Consider the following 21,739-nt stretch of genomic DNA (forward strand, 5'->3'; position numbering starts at 1 on the left):
GCCACACGATGCTGCATGTTCCTAGGTTTTCACAGTTTCCACATAATAACCCAGAATAAACAGATTTTAACCACTAACATACGGAGATTTTATTAAATAGGGAAAAACTTCAGGTGTGGTAATTCAATATACTGTCATCTACAAGCATTAATATAAAACGACAGTATACGATTTCTCAAAACACCAGTTGAAGTGTCAAAACGCTGTTGCGTGAAAACATGAGCTCTGTACTATTACGTTTGCTACACAACGTGTGGATCGCTTGCATAATGCCTCCCTCGTGAAGACTTTTGCTCCTGGGAAGTTGGATCTCCGTGCCAGGTGACACCAGGTCCGAACAGCTACGACACCTGGGAAGTTCGTCGTGCCTTGCATGTAGGCTTTCCAGACCACACGACCAAGAATATGAACGGTAAGAACACAATGCTGCTCCAGAACATTTCGTTTGCTTGGTTGGTATTTTCAAAAGCGAGCTCTTCCTTGCGCTTGTTTTCTGCCTTCTCGTCAAGTTGGTTTAACTTGGCCCCAGAAAGATTCCCTAGGAGACCAGCCTACACGAAGTTTGCAAAAAAAAAAAGAACGTGACATTACCAAGGGTCAAGCTATCACGTGGGTAGTCCAGCTCGGCTCCATAGCTTCTGAATTATAGCATCGCACACTCGCCTACAATATATCCCTATACTTGTGCCCCTAGCGAACTTCGACAACCTTTGTGATAACATTGCAAGAATAGGGTCAGATTTCTTTCTTTTATACGGGGAGAAATGCACATAGATGAAACGTTGTCGTAGAATTTTTTTTTGATATGACAGTTCATATAGCTGATGGAATTAGTAATGTCTAAGCAATATAACACGCTTTAAAAGAAAAAAAAAGGCCAGGAAAGTCGTTGTGCATCCTAACAAGGGCCATTAAAGAAAATACTGAAGAAAGTGTTTTATATATGCTCAAGCACATCAAAAATAATATACGTCAAAGATGAATGTGAAATAGGTACATTGTGCCGTTATTTTAAAAAAGGCTCGCATGGTTACTTACCCAATGAATAACTATTTATTGTATTAGAACTTTTCAATGTTAGATTACTACACTGGACCGTTAAAAAACAAAGTCGTTCGTGCGACTTATTTGTGCAATCACTTGGCTCCTGAAATCAAAACTTCAGTGCATTTTACCATGGGACGAGGAATAAATCATGCATTGAATATGCGCTCCCATTCCAGGGCGCTACTTGTACCTAAACACGACGGAAGTCTACTCGCACAATCCTGTGTCCAGGGTCTTTATGGAAAGGCGTCCACCCACCGACGCCACCTGCATCACTTTCTGGTGGAGCGGCTATGGCATCAGTAGCCGACTGAATGTGTACAGGTTAGTGCAGCTTCAGATATCTGCCCTTCTGTGTAGGGAGATGACGAGTTTCAATTCTTAGCTTCTTAGTTTAGTTTAAAAACAGATCTGCACTTATGGTGAAGCGGAACGAGAAAAAAAAATGCAATAAATTGAAGTTCGAAAATTCAACCACGCCTAAAAACAAACTTTATCAGGCTAATTTGTCTCTAAGGATGATGGTGAAATTCTTAAATAGATAAAGAACATCATTGTGTTTATACCCCAGTCGAAGAAATACAACATCATTCGGCAGACGACGCAAAAATATTAGGAAATAAATTAAGTATTTCAGGCAGAAACACATTGCAACTTTCTGAATTAACAGCGGAAACATAAAGCACAGTAGTACATCGTAAATACGGCAGTGAAAGTTTCCGAACTATTTAAGTTAGTGTGGGTTATTTAAGATTAGTCTGCCTTTGTCCACAACAACATTTTTTTTTCAAAAGAGCTGACTGTTGGGCGATTTGGTGCTTTGACAAGGAAACCATCCTGTCAGGGCAACTAGACACCTCTTGTTGTGCCTCTTCCTGTGTGTCGTGTTTACTTGCGCTCTCACCATGGTTTTAATGTCTAACATTTTTTGGGCGCCATATAGGAACAAACCCTCCCAATTCCACTTTGAGGTCTCAATTAAATCTGTTATGACACTACGCAGTTTCTCCTGTAGCTGGCGGTTTACTAGACATCACGCTGCATAAAACTAATCTTTACCCGTCTTCAATAAAATATTGCATGCCTCCTAAAACCTTTTCATGCTTTACTTCTGCAGATTTACGACAGAAAGAGCACTAAGCGATCCTCTGGTGTCCGTAGGTTCGCATGTACAAGACGGCCAGTGGAGGGCACGTACCGTAACTGTCTCTTCAAGCACAGCATGGAACGTGAGTTCATTTTGTTAGGTATTTTATAGCAGGAAAGTACTAAATTTCAATCAACACAATATACAGATCACACTCTCGCAATGGCATGAGCAAGCCATAAAAGCACTTCTTGATGTAAGCATTATCTTGTTTTAAGCAAATGTTGCAGTACCACGTGCCAATGTTCTGACACAGAATGATCTATTGGCAATCACAATTTTTCATCCAACAAGCAGTGAAATTCTTCACGTGCTTGTGGAGAAGTATGTGAAAAATATCACAGAGACGTGCTACCCGAAAACAAAGAAATATAGCCCTATTGTTGCAGACTTTTCTGTCAATGGGCGAGTTAGCCCAGCGAGACCTAAGACAAGTACTTCAGAAAGTTGGCAGACAAGTTCTGTTGCAGCTGTACGGTCGGCGAACGAGTAAACCAAAGACATATTCGCTCACAACTCATTATATGAATACGTACTGTAGAAGGTAGATCTCGTGACTTCAATAGCATGAATTGAGAACCAGAACCTTAATGGTTTGTTCGTGTTCTTCAGATTTTATTCTGCCCACTGGGGTTGCTGGCATACTCCAGGCGGAATGCTTTATAAATAGGCAAATTTGGTTAATGCTAACACCCCCTGTGAAACACTTGGCCACCTTTTGTTCAGCAAAAGCGTAAACACACTCTGGCAAGAAAGATTTGAAAACTGTGAAATAGGCTGCCGAAACTCTAACAGACATGAAAGCGATAATAATTTTCTCGGAAATCCTTCGTTACCCAAGAATATCAAGTTTCGAATGAGGCGGTGTTTCACAATCACAATGGTACGACAGTGCAAACTTCAATCTCCGAGTCCCAGATTATGTTTTATGGTTAGCAGTAAAGCTCGTACGAGAATATTTATGGTCTTCATCTGAAGTATCGTAATCAAGCTGGCGTGACGTTTGAAAAGGATGAAATGCACAGCACCTGCCGTTTACAAAAAATGTCACAGTGGGAAAATGTTTAAATGCCGTTCTATAGAATGTTATCGCGATTCGTTAGCGTAACTCACCTGGCAGTGTTTTTAAAGCATTGGTTCATCGGAGGGCCTATTTATAGCAACTTCCTTTAAGAATGAACAGTGCTTGTAAGAATTTACTGCCATTAATTTTAACGTAGCTGCAGATTTGTCCACGCATTTCTTTTAGTTTTTGTACAATGTATCAGAGCAGTTGAAACCTATAAAGCTATCACAAAGCGTATTTTATACATTTACACATTACACAAAGTTTACATATTTTTTTACAGCTCGTCTTTGAAGGTTTGGCAATAGGGGCATTCACTGCACAATCTGGCATTATGGTAGACGACGTTGAGTTTGCTGAAGGACATTGTCCGCCATTCGGTAAGACGACCAGTGACAACTCTAACTTTGTTAAATTCATGTCGAAGAGCAATTTTGGTGTCAACATTACCCTGAAACGGCGTTGGTCAAAATTAGCACCCGATGAATGATGGTGTGTTGGCATATGTACTACATTTACTCCTCACTGGTACGCCACGGTAAAACAGTGACTAGGGTGCTTGACTGCTGACCCCAAGATCGCGGGTTCCATCCCAGTATTGGTGATTGCATTTCAATGAAGGCAAAATGGTAGAGGCCTGTGTTTTGTGCGATGTCAGTGCAAGTTAAAGAACACCACATTGTTGAAATTTTCGGAGACCTCCACTTCACCGTGTCTCGTAATCAATCGTTGTTTTGCGACGTAATATCTCATATGTTATTATTGCATTTGCTTACCCAAAGTATGCTCCGTTAACAGATGTAATATACGGTGTACGATGTTGGTGTGGCATGTAGCTTGTGTGGAATAGTTCTCTTTTAAATGTCGCAACATTTCGTACCTTAATAGCTTGGCTACCGAAGTAGAATACGTTAAACCACTGTAAGACACCTCAGCAAGGCTTTTAAAATTTTCGCTAGACTTCATAAAAATGTCCTATGTACTTCGTTTGAACATACTTGCATTTTATTTTCAGACTAGCAGCTTTGTAATTTTTTTTTGCGCCCACTGCCACATACTACGAAAAAAAACAAAGCAGAGTTGGAGGTCTGTTACGTTGACTATACAGTTGAGCAGGTGCAAATCATATGCTACTACGAAGCATGAGAACGTAATTCGCCAATCTTCTTGCGACAAGAAACCATTGAGCTAATAGGCACACTAAACAATAGGAACATTGAGCATTCGAATTTTTTTTATTCAAACAGAGACATTGAATTTCTTTAGAGAGACTACAAGAGCACTGCTAAGATACGTTGCTTATTTAACGCCCGTTTTTGCTTTTTTCCTTCGTTTTTTTTTTTCAAAGAATACTGCACATTCGAGGATGAATGCCTGCTCTGGGACATTCTCAAGAAAGGTAAGTCCGAAGTCATGAGAGAGCATATTTTAGTGCCTTAAAAATGGTAATTTATGCAATATTAATAAGTTTAGGAGGCACTCTACCTGTCTCACGAATGTCGCATTTCATGTGGCATATGACAAATAAAAGTTAATGCCGATGTGGTACACTTACTGTTCAAGAGGGTTGAAAAGATTTTAGAGGGTGTTGTGGTATACTTTAGTCGTGATGCTAGTTGTTCCGTGACGTTATATAATTTTTTGCCAGAGTAGTTACGTGATTTTTAGTCAGGTGATTGATTGTTACGTCATATTTGGTAAACTATAATCACGTGGCTAGGTGTTCCGTCATTTTAACCTATATTTAATGCGTATTTACGTTACTTAGGTCCAGTGACTTCATGTTTACGTTGTTAGAAAAATTTAGTCCTGCGAGTAGTTGGCGATATTGTTCCTCATAATGTGATGGTTGCATCAAATAATGTGGCATTTAGTACCTTCACGGACGCACCCATCATAGTTTTGTATCGCTGCGCGTGTTTGGAGAGCAGTGGTAGTGAAAAATGTTTTGGAAAGCGGGTATTTTCCAAAATGGAGATGCCTGTCAGCTCATGCCTGGCCGCCACCTTGTCAAGGCGTTTGATGGCCCAGAGCTCACCATCCTAGATTGTAGTCGGGAGGGTTCTCTTCCAGGCCCCGTTTTCATTCATTCATTTATTCATTCGTTCATTCATTCATTCATTCACAGTTTATTCACGGTTTGTTCAGACAAAAAAAAAGGTTTCCTAAATTGGAGGGACTAAAGGCAGGTTACCTCTGCCTGACTAAGGTCCCTCCATCCATACATTTGCTCAGGTGAAGTGGAACAACGACACAAATTTAATTCTTTCCTTTGAATGAGGGGACACAAAATTCAAATTCAGAAAAGTATACCAAATGTCGAAACATACATTTTAAAATAACGCATTACAGTAATCCTCAATTCGCACTTGCAAGATAAAAAATATATATAAAAACTGAAACCATTCAAAATTTCTGACAGAATTACTAAGTATTACAAAGAAATACCTTTAAAAAAAAAGCCACTTTCATCTGATGTACAAAAAACACAAAAGAAATATTTGTAGTAAAAATACAATTATGGCTCCTTACACGTAAAGAAGTTCATCTTAACTAATTTCTTCACACTGTTTGTAGTATTACGTTCTTCTAAAATTTCACGAACTTGTGTGGAGTAGAAGAATTGACGGTCACTATTCTGGAGTGCTTGTTTGTGCATCCACAGATGATGTGGTCCAGGGTAACGATATGTGTAATGCAAAGTGTACAAGTATAAGTGAAGAGGGCTTGGTAGAATTGTCGATAGATATACTGGGAAGAGAATGAGTGGGTTTTCAATCACCCCAAGAGAATTGTCCAGCGTTGTTTATTTGGGTGCGGCGGTGGTTTTGTTTGCTTTGTCAGCTTGTAGCGCTGCGTGACTTCGTGAAAGGTGAAGATTGGTTAAATTGCTTGTCTGTCGTGGTCCAAAGATGCACCACCACACGGCGTACGAGTCGTTGAGCTTTCTTGTGGGTGCCTTTGTTACCCGGTTTGCCTATGTAGACTGTGTTGAATGACACTAGATTGATTTTCAATGTTGCTGCTGGCGGTAGTATTGATAGAAGTATAACTCAGAAGTGTGGCAGATCGGGATCGTTGGTACTCCCTAATCAGTTGTTGTAATGGCGTAGAGGCAACAACAGCACACAGATCTCGTAGAATACATAATAATCTAAGTTTCACGCGACTTTACGGTTCTAACGACGCCTTCAACTATTCCGCGATTCCGCGAGCCATATGTCAAAGGAACAGCTTACCTGATAATATAGTTGCAGAAACTGACTCGGCAAAATTCAGGCAATATCTCAACGTGCATATCTCCGGAAGACCACGTTCTGCCTAAGATGTCGCACGTAATAATCAGTGCTTTTGTTCGGGTGTTTGCGCAGTGTCATGTGCAATGGGTAACAAATTGTAGTCTTCATCTCCCCCCCCCCCCTTTTTTTTCGTGCAAAGTATTCCTTGAATCACTTGTATTGCTGTTGGTATTTTAATACACCTTATAATATACAACACAACGTGTGTTTCACTTTTTATTGTTACCCTTTCTGCTGGTTCTTGTATCATTTACCCTTTGTAGAATTTTGATCGTATTTGTTTAACATTGTTCTAATCTTTGATATCATATTTTGCTTCTTCAGGTGAATTTGGGTTTATACCTTTGGTGTATAAAATGTTTTTGTAAAGCTCCCTTATTCAATGCCCATGTTGCCATGAAAAGTATTTTAAATAAATAAATAAATAAGTGACAAGGATGGATGCAGGCAAGCATTAATTAGCTTTCAATTAGGCTTTATTTGGAAACAAAAGGTATATACGATCAGGCGCTAGATGCAGTGACAGCAGAAAGATTAAACACAGAAACATGGCAATAAATCATTTCCACAATTGACAGCTCCTATATAAATTTGGCAAGGGCACAATACAAAAGAACAAAAAGCTCAAATAAAAAAGTTCAAATAACAATTTAGGTTGAAGTGAAAGCTCAAAGTATGACAACGTATAAGTACAATATTAACAACAGTAGTGCCGTACTTACCGAGCCATTAATGTAACTGCACAAAAATACATGTACGACATTCGCAAAATAATTCCGATGACGTTAAAATTACCTCCCACAATTATTCACTACTAAAAGAACCAGCTGCTCTAATTAAAGAACCTTCCGTGCATTCAAGGAACGTAATAAAATGCTGCCTGTTTGTTTTTGTTTGATTCATCGAAAAAAAAACGCATGATGTTACTATAAGAAATGGCGCGAGAAGCTCAAAAGTTCAATTTTCGCTTGGTTAAACTGGACAGGTCATGCAATCTACCGAGCCCCAAATGGACCAAGCACGCCTGCCACCCCGAAGGCCATGGCAGAAAATTGTCCAATGGCCTCCTTTGCTGCTGTGGCTCTCACTACTTTCGTTCTACTGCTGATAGCGTAACGGTCACGCAGTAAAGTCGGGAACGTTGTGAACGGCAGCAGTGACCTGAAAGGTTCTACTCGAGGCGGGTAATCTGAAGTGTGCCAACGCGCTGCGGACCATTAATCGCAATTTGGTTTTAAGATAAACACTTTCTTGGCACAAAAGTAGCACAAATAGGTGTCTAGACCACTATTTCAGCAATCAACACCAGCTTAACATAAGCCTCTATTGTCCTTATACGTAAACGACTAGTCTCAGAGGCCTCTTTCTACATTGGTTCTATCAGCAGCAATTTAAAGCTCTTCGAAGAACTCGCCCCGCCACGATGGTTGAGTGGCTAAGGCACTCGGCTGCTGACCCGCAGGGCGCAGGCTCGAATCCCGGCCTCGGCGGCTCCATTTCCGATGGAGGTGGAAACGTTGTAGGCCCGTGTGCTCAGATTTGGGTGCGCGTTAAAGTACCCCAGGGGGTCCAAATTTCCGGAGCCCTTCACTACGGCGTCTCTCATAATCATATAGTGGTTTTGGGACGTTAAACCCCACATATCAATCAATCTTCAAAGAACTCGGGTCATCTTACTGTTTTCCTTAATTGAAGAAAGTAGTACAAAAGAATGACACTATCGTCCGCTAAAGGAAACGATGTGTGGATGCGAAACAGCGGAGAGATGTGTTGCTTGAGCCAAAGATGGTGTATGTTGTTGAGCTTGTGCTGGCGCAAACCCTGACACTGCCAGCGGCGTTGACGCTGGCGATCCTCGCAGCAATACGCGGGAGAGAAACCCATGGAGGCGCAAGCTGGCGTAACATGCCATTGGCTACTAATGGACTATGAGAGATATAGAAGTCACGGATTGAATGCAGAGGCCCACCGTCTGCTATTGCCTATCAAGCACGCTGCAAATTTTTAGATGCAAAGCATTTTTAGCTAACTTCGGTGACTTTAAGCGTATCTATCTATCTATCTATCTATCTATCTATCTATCTATCTATCTATCTATCTATCTATCTATCTATCTATCTATCTATCTATCTATCTATCTATCTAGCCACCTCTGACCTGTTGTTGTTCTGGCCCCGTTGCTATAATGGTATCGATACCAAAATTATTAAGGCATAACACGACTGAATGACGGGCATAAGTGACTCACGAAATGTATGTGATGATTGTCAATTTTTACATTGCATGGTCTTTCAGCTCTTGCGGTAGTTTCTTTCACATGCCATATTGCAAAACTGGTATGGTATGACATGCCTGCATTGCGAACACAAGCCACAGACTCTAACATGAAGTCATGGCATGCGTGTCATCTAACAACTTGAATACACGCACACTCATGATGCGCTCGTGGCCGTTTCGCTGGCTTCACATATACCAAATTTGGTGTTACGGGACGCGAACGAACGACAAAGGTGGATGATACACCCAAATATGATAATCATGACATGCGTGTTACGTAACAACATGACTACATACCACACTCAAGATGCAATCACGGCCGTTTCGGTAACTTCTGCTATATTCAATTTGGTATTATGTCACGTGAATGGATGACGAATGTGAGTGGTGCAACCATTATAATCAAGAGATTCGTGTCATGTAACAACATGACTACATGCCTCAATAATGATGCTGTCACGGCCATTTCAATAACTTCACATATTCTAAATTTGGTATTACATACACGAACAGACGACGAAGGTAAATGACACGTCGAAACAAGACAACCATGCCATGTGGGTCATGTAAAACACGAGAACATGCTACGCTCATGGTGTGCTCGTGTTCTTTTCGCTAGCTTCACATGTACCAGTTTTGCTACTACGTGACGTCAATGAATGGCAAAGGTATCTGACTGGTGCAAACTTGATAATCATGACACGCGCGTCATGTAAGAACACATAATACCACGCTCATGTGGCGCTCGCTGCCTTTTCGCTAGCTTCACATACACCAAATTTGCTATTACGTGATATGAATGGACAGCGAAGGTAAATTACATTCCAAACAACATTATTATCGGCATGCGTGTCATGTAAAACACGACTACATGCTACGCTCTTATCACGCTTGAGGCCATTTCGATAGCTGCACACATGCCAAATTTACCAAATTTGGTATTACGTGGCGCGTATAGACGACAAAGGTAAATGACACGTCCAAACATGATAATCATTGCATGCGTGTCATGTAAAACATGACTACATGCAATGCTCATAGCACGCTCGCAGCCGTTCGGTAGCTCCTCATATAACAAAGTTGCTGTCACGTGACGTGAATAGACGCCCAAGGCAAACGACACGTCTAAACATAATATTCTTCATATAAAAGCCGTGTACGCCATAAGTTACCTACGCCTCCAGAAAGTTGTGATGTTTCTAAAGTGACATATCAGCCTTCCTCATTCGTGCTTCGCGTATCATCGACTCCCACTCTACGTGGGATCTGCGATTGCTTGTTGCTCCACAACGCACAAGATAATATTTATCAACATCGCCTTGTAGGTCGAGAATCAGTGCCTATATACAAGGCGTGCCAGTGAACGGTTGTGCACCGCGAGCAGTCAGTTTTTAAATGCGAAGCATTTCTTAGCGAACTTCGGCGACATAGAGAGTATCTATCTATCTATCTATCTATCTATCTATCTATCTATCTATCTATCTATCTATCTATCTATATATCTATCTATCTATCTATCTATCTATCTATCCACCAACGACTTTTACCTTTCCTGGCCGTTTCGATATTGATATGAATACCAAACTTGGTATGGCATAATATCACTTAAAAAATCCGCGTGGTGATGAAACTGCACTAAGAGTCCTGGGGTGCGGCCTCACTGGTTACTACCGCCGGTAACGCACTCCCTCACCGGAGAAGAAGATAGATAGATAGATAGATAGATAGATAGATAGATAGATAGATAGATAGATAGATAGATAGATAGATAGATAGATAGATAGATAGATAGATAGATAGATAGATAGATAGATAGATAGATAGATAGATAGATAGATAGATAGATAGATAGATAGATAGATAGATAGATAGATAGATAGATAGATAGATAGATAGATACGCTCAAAGTCGCCGAAGTTCGCTAAGAAATGCTTCGCATTTAAAATGGTGTCAGCATATTCACGGAGTGTATGATGATGAGTGGGGGGAAGCGCCCGTCACTCTGCTTATACTTCCATGCGTCCTTCTGTCCGTGTGTCCGTGTTTCGCATGTCTTTAGTTTGATGACTGACTAGGATGATTAACTTGCCTGCGGAGAGCTTCGCTCCACTTGTCATCATTCAGCTTGTAGATATGGTGTGAGGTTTTTTGCAGTGAAAGCTGTATATGGCTGGGAGAGACATAATCCGTTCGGCTCCGTTGTCATGAGCGGTCTCCGTTGGCTTTGTTATGAGTTATGTTGTTCCCAAATACGTGCGCCATTGGCTGCGCTGTAAGTGGGATCATCACAGTCGTGGCACCGAGCTCAGTTTCACCTGAGACCTCCCCACTGAGTGGACTCGCGATGTCAGACGCTTGCAACAGCGTGGCGTTGTGGCGTCACTGTGATGATTGTGCTCACGCGTTCGCCAGAGAGAACGCTCCGTTCAGTGGGAGTTTCAGCAGCGGTACATTGCCTTCAACTGCGACGTCTGTGACCACCTGTGGTTGGAGAACAACCACAGTGAATAACGGATTGCGGAACACATCTAATCATTTATTACATCCCATCAGATATATATATATATATATATATATATATATATATATATATATATATATATATATATATATATATATATATATATATATATATATATATATATATATATATATCATAGTCATCACCCACTAGCTGGAGTACATATCTGGTGAAAAGCCAGGCAAACTTCTCGAGCTCCCTAATAAAATAATTCTCTCTCTCTCCGCTATGAATGTTCTCATGTGAGACACAATGTGCGGCATGTTAAATAAACACTGTGGTAAACCGGGGTGAAAGGTGTGTCTAATCTCATTAAGAAGCACGAACACGCAACCTGTCATTGTGAAACCTTTCAGTGTCAAGTCGGGTTGAATCCACTGCCAGACACTGGGGCCACATGTTTCAGCTTTTGCTGGTTAACCATTTGTACGGAGTGCTTGGGCAGTGATTTTTCTATTAGATGGGAAGCAGCTCTTTCACTTGCTGGTGTAACGCTGTCCCTCCGTACGTCCCCCTGCGCATGCTCACGTCTCGTGCTGGCCAAGGAAGACACCAGCAAAACTGTCGCCCCCCTCCCCCTCTCTCGCCTCGCAAGGACGACGCACGCAGCGTCTGCTAGTAAAGCACCGACTGCTCGAACTGCACAACCGCTCAGCGGCTACCCCTCATTGGTAGGCACTGGATCAGGCGTTAGGGATTCAGTGAAGAAAGTCTTTAACCGATTTTCGCTTGATGAGCGCCAGCGTCAATGTCGCTGTCAATGTAGGCGTTAGCGTCCACTGCTTTGCATCTACACATGGTTCCCTTTAGCGGTATATATTTCAATTTTCGTAATGTGAATGCAAATCTTAGTTGGGCTATGTCAGTCGTCCACCGCCATCTCCTATAGCGACGGCTATGGGCGCGTGCGTCCCTTGCAACCGGAGCCCCCACAACGTCACGCTGCGGCGCCGGCACCTGTCATGAACAGCCTCGGGCGCGTGCGCTTATCCTCGCCATATAGCAACCGGAGCCCCCAGCTCCTTTACTTGAACGTGACTTGCCACCGCCTAAATGCAGTGTGTTTGAAACGCGTTTGTAGCGTTTGTGCAGCCAGCACTTGTGTAGCGTTTGTATTGATAACACGGTGACATTAAGGCGATCAGGCACAATGACAAGTGAAGTGCTTCACCGCTCCTTCTCTCGCCGTTCACTCTCTCTCCTTTCTGTGCCCCACTCTCCTGTCCGATGGAGTGAAGCGCACTTCACTATCGACTGTTCGCTGGCTGGACGCCTCTCAAAGCGAGGGCAGAAGTCGGTAAAGGCTAATGTCTGACGATAACGGTACCCTCTCCTGGCGCAAAAAAAAAAAAATGCATTCGCATCTCCTGAAAATTCCCTTTGGGGAGGTGGGCTTATTATATGCGAAGCATTTCTTAGCGAACTTCGGCGACTTCGAGCGTATCTATCTATCTATCTAGCCGCCTACGTCTTTTATCATTCCTGGCCGTTTCAATAATGTTATCGATATCAAACTTGGTATGGCATGACATGATTACGAAGAACATATTTGACTAGTCATAACATGAAATTGATGACATGTATATCATAAATGTGATGATTTACATTTCATGGTCCTGCAGCTCTTGCGGTGGTTTCGTTAACATTGCATGTTGTAAAACTGGTATAGTATGGCATGATTTCATGGCGAACACAAGCGACAGACTCTAACATGAAAATCATGACATGCGTGTCTTGTAACAACAAGACTACATGCCACGCTCATGATGCGCTTGCGGCCGTATCGCTAGCGTCACATACACCGAATTTGGTATTACAGTACGGGAACGATGATGAAAGTATGTGACTGGTGCAAACATGATAATCCTGACACGCGTGTCATGTAACAACATGACTACATGCCACACTAATGATGCACTCGCGGCCGTTTGGCTAGCTTCACTTGTACCGAATTTGGTAGTACGGGGTATGGTAGATGACGAAGGCATGATACTGGTGCAGACATGATAAACATGAGATGCGTGTAATGTAACGACATGAATACATGCTACGATCATGATGCGCTCGCGGCTGTTTCGCTAGCTTAACATGTACCAAACTCGGTATTGTGCGACGCGAACGGACGGCATAGGTAAATGACACATCCAAACAAGGTAATGATGACATGCGTGTCATGTAACAACATGACTGCATGACATTCTCATGATACACTCGCGGCTGTTTCGCTAGCTCCACATATGCCAAATTTGGTACTTTTGGTGATTCAGTAACTTGGTGCCAATTTGGTGCAAAAATTATAATCATCAGACGCGTGGAAAATGAGAACATGACTACATGCCACAGTTAAGGTGCCAATACATTTCGACGTGACATCGTGCGCGTGCTCACCGGCGTTCATTTTGTCGCGTCACGCCGGCGTTGCCGCGCCATGCGCCGGTCCTGCCATATACTCGCAGGCGTGCGCCGCGCTGCGTTGTTTTGACGTATGCGCGTTGCAGCGCGTCCGGCGTGCCTCCGTCACAAAAAGGGGGAGACGCAATATTGTCTGGGTAAAGAATCGTCGCAAAATGCAGCATGTCGCATTTGGCGCCGCTTGCCGTCGGGCCGCGCCGAAGGACGCTTGTCGCGGCTGGCGTCAGACTATAAAGTGCTCGCGTTTTACTAACGTAGCGTCACTGTCCCCAGCGTATGCGTGCGTCAACGCTACTTTGGTGTATATTGGGCCCTTCATGATGCGCTCGCGGCCGTTTTGCTAGCTCCACATATACCCAAATTGGTGTTACGTAACGTTGTTGGATGACAAACTATATGACTGGTGCAAACATGATAGTCCTGAGACGCGTGTCATGCGAGAACATGACAACTTACAGCGCTCATAGCGTGCTCACGGCCGTTTCGCTAGCTCTACATATACTAAATTTGGTATCACGTGACGTGAATATATGACGAAGGTAAGCGACACATTCAAACATGATAATCATGACATGGTAATCATGTTCGGCACCATTTACCTCCACCTCGTAATGTTGCGCTGGTTTTAAAGTGACATATCGACATTTCTCGATCGTGTTCGCATATCATCGATTTCCACTGTACGTGGAATCTGCCATTTTTTGTTGTTTTGGTTTCTATACTGCACTATTCTCGAAGTTTATCATATATATATATATATATATATATATATATATATATATATATATATATATATATATATATTCACAGAATACCGTACAATAATAAGTATGGCTGAAGTAACCCTCCAATCTATAAAAAAACTGCCTCGCTAGAATCCTGAAAAATGTGATTAGTTCCTGTGGTGTGGTTTTGTCTGAAATGGACATCTCAATATTTGCTCAGTAGATTCGTTGTACTTTCTATAGAGGCCACGCTACCACAGGCGGCATTTGAGGTGGTGCGGGCGGGATCCTTTAACGAGCTGCCCCGAGACCACACGACGCAGAGTGAAGACGGTGAGTTCTCCTCAAGGTGGGATGATGTCTAGTTGGCAAGTAGCAATTTTTGATCTACTACAGGCTGGTAGCTACGCTCACGCATCAACGAACATAAGGAAAAAAATAAAGACACTATATGTAGCTTCTTGTTCTGGGTAATGTGTGTTTTTGGAGAAGAATAGTTTCCACAATTACGAAATAATGAAAGTACTAAAGTCACGATGACAACAGGCAGCAGGTAATACACACTGTGTTCAAGGAGCAGCTGTGACAGTAGTGTGTGCACCGCGCAGCTCTTGTGTGTATTCACCACTAAGCTTGGTTGTAATGAACATTTTACGAAGCGCGTACACCGGCAAATAATATTGGCAAGAGCATGGAATGAGAAAGAGCTGTACGACTGTGTGTGTGCAAAAGTGAAACACAAGAGAGGACAAGAAAGAAAGATGATGACGTCGCCTGTATAGTGAACGGCTCAGCTCGACGTTTACTGTGCCGAAAGACAGAGTAACGTTAAATATTACGCCTTATGAAAAAAAGATGCCTTAGTAACGGGTCTATGTACATTTGGGGCCAGTAGAATGAACAGAAAGTTATCAACGAAAGGAGATCATTCTATGGCTTCACCAGTCGAGAAGCAAATCTCAAAAGTAAAGGCCTGTATGTATGGATATCACTCAATTGAATTATGAACAAGCAAACGCCAATAACGCACTGCTGAGGTGTGCTTTAAACAGCCACAGTGAAAGCAAACAATTCTAAGCAACGTCACTGCCGGGTTCTCTTTTTCACGTACCTAATGTAGTGTCCTGAAAACCTGAAGGTGCAACAAGTCTGTGAGAATCAAGCCACCTTCCTTCAGAGCTTCTCTTATAGCTATCTCGTAACACACTAGGCTTATGGACGATGAGCGCAATTTGTTGGAGTATGTTATGGATTGGAAAAACAATGAGAAGCAAACATCGGTGAAGACGGAGGACCGCGGTATTGAAGGTGTGCAGAGTGTTTGTTTTTCAATGGAGAAAAAATGGTTACACCCAAAGCTAACGCCAAGTTGCCTAGATTCACGCGGCCTTACAAAGGCAGATGACTCCCGAGAAGGGCCAAAAGGCGGAGAAAAAATGAAGCTACTGGTAAGGCTACAAAAACAGGCGATAGGCCAATTTAATATATAAAGCCTTGGCTAAAGCCACACTTAAAAAGGCCCATTTCATTGCATCCTGTCCTGTGGTGAGAGAGTTATGCTTTTGTAGGAAGTAGAGAGGCCAGCCAGAGCTCGCACGCTCTGACCTGGTGCTGTGCACGAGAGAAAAGAGAAAGAAAAAATAAGGAGTGGTGACGTATGATAATGAAAACACGAATAAAGGTGGTGATAAGGCCAGCTCGCATAGTATCTGTGCATGGTATAGCCTCGTGGACGAGATTGAAATGGGTCTTCCTGGTACTTCGCTTACTTTCATGCTGCTGAAAGAACAATTTCTATTTTACAGGCTACTACCTTCTCTTCAAGAACACGGGCACGAAAGGGAATAGCACATCACTAACACTGCTGGATACAAACCGATACCAATGCGTATACTTATGGTACTACATGCCGAATCTCTCTGATGGCGTAGAGCTCTATGTGCAAGGTGAAAGAGTTCCAAGTTCAAACGGCACATGGAAGCATTATCAAGCTCGGCTTCTGACAATCTGGGTGAGTACTTAATAGAGTACTTTCAGCCTGTCTGGGGAACTCGCCACTTATGTGAGGTCAGCAGGATGACCAATGCCCGCTATATTTCATTGTGTACTGATACGTACACGCAATGTCACACACCATTATCTTGGTTAAAAATTCAGGTAAATCTTTTTTAATATTCATGGTACACCTTGTGGTAGAGAAAGAGAAACTGCAGTGGTTGGTGGCAAAAATAAAAAATACATAAAATAAATATTACCATATGTCAGAACGACTAGACATGAATCGTTTTCAGCATTATTTGCACGCTACTTTACATAATTTTCTTATCTGGCTGCTTCCCACAGGTTTTCTAATTTGTGAAATATATTTTTACCAAGCTATCACAACGATAAGTTTGTATTAGACGCACTGTTCATTCAATTTGGCGACATCAATATTACTGCTGCGTGTTGCTTACTGTTTTGCCCAAACACGCAGTGTAACACACACACAAACACACACCCACACACACACACACGCACACGCACACACACACACATTTTTACACGACGTATGGGCCGTCCTTGAAAGGGGAGGAAGAAGCGAGGAAAGTGAAAGAAGATCTTTTAGCATCCAGGATCTGTATGGCTCGTCATCCTAGCCTTCTACCAATGAAACTCGAACACATACTGTGGACGTAAGGAGTGGTGGAGTCCCTGGGTAAAACAAGAATGATGAAACCGCTACCCTTTGGTCTTCGCCGAGTCATCGCCTCACCGGCCTGCCTCTTTCTTTGCTTTCCCAACAGCAAACCAGCCTAAGACAAGTTTGCCAAAAATTCTGAAGCACGGGCGTAGCTCAGTATTAGCATACTGCGTTGGCAAGCAGTGAACGCGTGTTCGAGCCCCACTGTGTCATTGCTGCTAGTTTTTTTTCTTTTTAATTTCATGCGATGTGGTTACGGACACCGGCTTCGGCGGTGGCGACAGCAGCGGAGGACAACTAAGGCGCCGCGCATGACCCGAGTTGTGCTTTCATAACAGCTTTTGCTGTGAAACAAGCCACCTATGAGTTCACAGGTTGGCTTACTGCACGTTGTGGTCAAATAACCTTGGAGCTTGAAATGCACGTCGACGCCTAGCGGTGACAAACGAAGATATAGCACTCATATGTTGTGCGCTTTAAATACGTTACAGTACGCTTCGACCACCGAAATAACTAAATAAATTCAAAGAAGCGTATATAGTGATTTTTTTTCAAACTGGAATGGTGAATCAATGCCAAGACTTTTCATGTATCTAAGGTTCACCACGTACATAAGGACTCCGCTAGCTCGAAGTGCATAGTAATCAGTGGTGAAGAAGATGCACGTGCTGATCTTTGACATATACTTTATAAAAAGTAACATTTTCTCTCTCAGTATACTACTCTCTTCCCAATCAGGGCAACATGCACCTTTGAAGAAACTAACGCTTCAGAACCACGAACTATACAACTCTTCATTAAACACACGCTGTCGGAATTTCCATGTTGCCGCATTTCTTTTCTAGGATGATCCCATTTCCGCAGTGTCAGGACTCAATCCGAAAGGCTTCGTAGCTATTGACGACGTATCAGTCAGCGAGACGGCGTGCGAAGAACTGAGTAAGTGGTAGAACAAACAAAAGCGTACAAACCAAAAGGTACTATACAAGCGATAACCTTCGACGTAGCTGTTTGCTGCTTCTGCTTCTATTCACAAATTTTGCTTTTATTCAAGGTTGTGCCTTCGCCTCAACTTGTGTCTTTCCGAAGTTTTATATTCGATTAGATGTTTGATACAGGGATAAGCACAGTCTTGTAGCAAAGTTGTCACGCTGAAATATACTTCCCCAAGAAAACAAAGACCAGTTTAGTGCATGTGCTAATTCAATGTGACGAAAAGTCGAATTACTGATACTGTAAGACACAAACGTAAGCACATCACTCACAGAAAAGTAATCATTTACTAAATGAATTTGCTTGCTTGTGCAAGCAACTGAGAAAACCACCAACGTACAAAGTTAGTGTTGGAGACTTTAGCCACTCAACTTCTCATATAAGAATGTTAAAGCCAAATTTTGCCAATGCTTAAGTCCGTCTTAGCGTTGCAGAAGCTAGTTTGTTTATTATATGCACTAAACACTAACAAAGAATCCTTATGAGTGCTGATTGCCTTTCGCAGCCATCTAAAAAACACGAAAACTTAACTACGTCGTTACGTACTGATTCAGTTGCCGTACAAGATAAATGTTTTAAATGAACGAAATCAATCCTCTAGTTCCCTCAATCCTATTTCATTCTGAGGGTTATTTTCTGAGGACGAAGCGGTAACAACTTAATTGTCCGAAACTCAAGTGTTTTCTGATACGGGTTTTCTGTGCAGCGCGTTCAAACGAGGGGTTTGACTGCGGAAACAAGACCATTAATATTGAGCGAGTCTGTGACTTTGTGACGGACTGCGATGACGGCACTGATGAGAAAGATTGCGGTCAGTGTGACTTCAGTGAAAGCTCTTGTGGCTGGAAGAACCATTCCTTGACGAACATGGGCCCTACTTCATGGCGTCGCGAAGCAATCGGAAGCGTCGAAAACTCCCCTCAGACCGGATCAGATGGACGTCGACACGGTGAGTGCTTCCGAGTTACATTGTGAAGCATCTGTGAAAGGACGGAGAGTCGAGAACCGCGGTTTGTACGCATGGTACTAGAAAATTGGTGGCAGTGCAAGATAATAATTTTCTATGGTCCGCTCCACTCGCCCTTGCCCGGTCATTTGCGTGTGTTGAATGGTGGAGAAATCACCACCTACCTTTGTCCTTCGCTCGTGGTCTCAAGTACTCGGTTTGTCAAGGTGCAAGCTAATGTCCTTACCATGTAGTCTTCTAGATATAGACATCTTCATCTGCCTGTCACGCGTGCTGTTGCAATATCTTCAAAGCGAGAAACAACCAATTCAGCCATTCCTGATAAGCATTGGCCACTTGGGAATGGTTTTTTACGAATGGTCAGGATTACGCTGCTGTATAAAGATTCATGACACAATTTCAATACTTACAAGTTTCACTTAAGAACTTACGGTCCAGCGGGACGATGAATTCTTTTGCGCTAAAAGGACAAACACAGAAAAGGTTCTGTCTTGTTGTCTTCCATGTCTGTAGTGCTAAAATGATGATTCCATCCACTACACATGAAGTAGCCTGCTGCAACAAGTTCTTATTATGGACCACCCAGTGAGCTATGTTGACTTGATATATCAAATGTGATGAAAGTCACTCAAACCGTAAAGGCGTTGGTGTACGCTTTTGCCACAGTTGTCTGCTGGCCTCGTCCTTTGTCAGAAGCCTGACATAGTGAATCGATTCTCAGGTTTCCCGTAGCCAGGCAGCTGCGCCGGGTCAGGTGACAACTCAATTGTCGCGTGGATACAGCCATGCGGTAAGGTTGGCGCAAGCAGCCATGCTGAATGCACTCACGTGATCGTCGCGTTGCTTAGACCACTCAATGTTTCGCTAAATTACATTATTTGAGAAGTCCCTAGCTGCCGTTACACTCGCGGCAATGCATACGGTGAATGTGGAGTTACACTTGCGCTGTAATGCTAGCAGGTACGGAGACGTTAACTTGGTGTGCAACGCCAGTCCTACAGGATCGCCTGACACTTTCTCTCCGTTAACATTGTCAAATTTATGCCTACATGTGAATGCTGCCTGCTTGTTAGGATATTGTTTTGAGACAAAATGTATTTTCTCCTCGTAACAACATGTTTTCAAGTTAGGTTGTAAGTGGATCTAAGACAACGTGGAGGCTTCGCTCCCGTTCAATAAAGAGTTAGACAATTACTAACAGTCTAATTCTTATTTTCAATAATATACACAAACACTATTGTTGTAGTACATTCTACCGAGCCGCTGCTGAGGTAACAGGCTTTGTGTAACGCTCGAAATACCTCAGAATTTCCCGTACTCTTCATTGCTACGCGCCACACTTCGGCAGGAGGGACTAGGTGTTTTGAGTTTGATGACAAATCAAATGCTGTACTTCGTGATGATGTAGGAATTGTGTGTCCCGTAGATCACTTGAACGTGTTTGTCCATGGCTCTCTAAAGTGAAAGATGTGCTCCTGAAGGATTAATGTATGCGTGTGTTCAGTTACAGAAGCTGAGTCTTCACGCGTTGTTTAGAGAGGCTATATTTTGAAGATATCATTGACAAGTGACGTATGCGTGCGGCCTCACTCTTTCTATTTCCAAAAGTTCTTGAGAATACTGCAGCATTCATGACGGCCAAATTAAATAGTTATTTACAAGGTTTCTTCATTTCTAGGACATTACCTCCTGCTTCGAAAGAACGGGAAGAAGAAGAATGATTATTCGGCACCCGCAGGACTTGATTCTCCCGTGATAAGGAATACAAACAAATTGTGCACTCTCTCATTCTACTACAACTACGCGTTCATCGATGGTAAGTGCAACTTTTTCATTCCCATTTGGTCAATGCCACACACGAACACTAATTTTTCACAAAAGTGTTTGGAATTCAAAAGAAAATAGATGTTCTTCTAATCATGGTATCAAAGTACTGAAGCTGCTGTACTGAATGCCTCATTGCTACGCTGGCTCACTGGATCATAAATTACATTTTTGTAACCATAGTGCAGAGTTTTATCTGTCACTCCCCCTTATGCAGCTGCCAATCTCGCACACTTCAGAAACGACCTAACAGGCAGATAGAAGCTGTTCTCTCCATTAGGATACACTTTGTTCTTGTAATTCTCATTGCCTAAAATTGAAAAATCTCCATGACAAAGAAAAAACCGCATCCAGGTTAAAAACTCTATGCCTGCGTAGCTGGAACGATCGCGTTTCTTTTGGCAATCTATGCATATAGAGAGCTAATATTAGGCTGTGTTCGCTAGAGAATATGTCAAGCACCGATTGACAAATATCTGGCAGGTATAACGATCCTGAAACACAAGGTGTGAAAGCTTGGCCGCACATATATAAACCAACCGACGCGCATCAAGCGAGTACATTTTTCTGGCACTATGTCGACCACATAAACGCCTCCTTCAAACTGTGTAACCTTGTATCTGTTTTCTGGAGGTTACCGGCTATAAATAAGTACCTACTTCACGTCTAAAAGTCGAAACGTATAGTGGGCCTCAAAATCATGATATGCCGTCCAATGGCGGATCGTGCGTTGTCGAGAGCATGCAGCTCAGACCACACCAGAGCAATGCTGTCGAAT

The 21,739-nt window shown here is 42.6% G+C and overlaps 1 protein-coding gene across 1 annotated transcript in view; it reads left to right on the top strand.

Moving 5' to 3' along the window:
* The window catches only part of LOC119169735 (MAM and LDL-receptor class A domain-containing protein 1), a 269,301-nt gene that overhangs the window by 105,415 nt on the left and 142,147 nt on the right, over positions 1–21,739 (top strand). The window contains exons 27-36 of the mRNA XM_075886845.1: positions 287–412; positions 1,224–1,371; positions 2,165–2,276; positions 3,544–3,640; positions 4,609–4,659; positions 14,738–14,827; positions 16,300–16,505; positions 18,023–18,116; positions 18,877–19,119; positions 20,816–20,953. Coding sequence (XP_075742960.1) covers positions 287–412; positions 1,224–1,371; positions 2,165–2,276; positions 3,544–3,640; positions 4,609–4,659; positions 14,738–14,827; positions 16,300–16,505; positions 18,023–18,116; positions 18,877–19,119; positions 20,816–20,953 — 1,305 coding nt within the window. The remainder of the gene's footprint in view (positions 1–286; positions 413–1,223; positions 1,372–2,164; positions 2,277–3,543; positions 3,641–4,608; positions 4,660–14,737; positions 14,828–16,299; positions 16,506–18,022; positions 18,117–18,876; positions 19,120–20,815; positions 20,954–21,739) is intronic.

This window comes from Rhipicephalus microplus, chromosome 2 (genome assembly GCF_043290135.1).
Source record: "Rhipicephalus microplus isolate Deutch F79 chromosome 2, USDA_Rmic, whole genome shotgun sequence".
In the NCBI taxonomy this organism is placed as follows: Eukaryota; Metazoa; Arthropoda; class Arachnida; order Ixodida; family Ixodidae; genus Rhipicephalus; species Rhipicephalus microplus.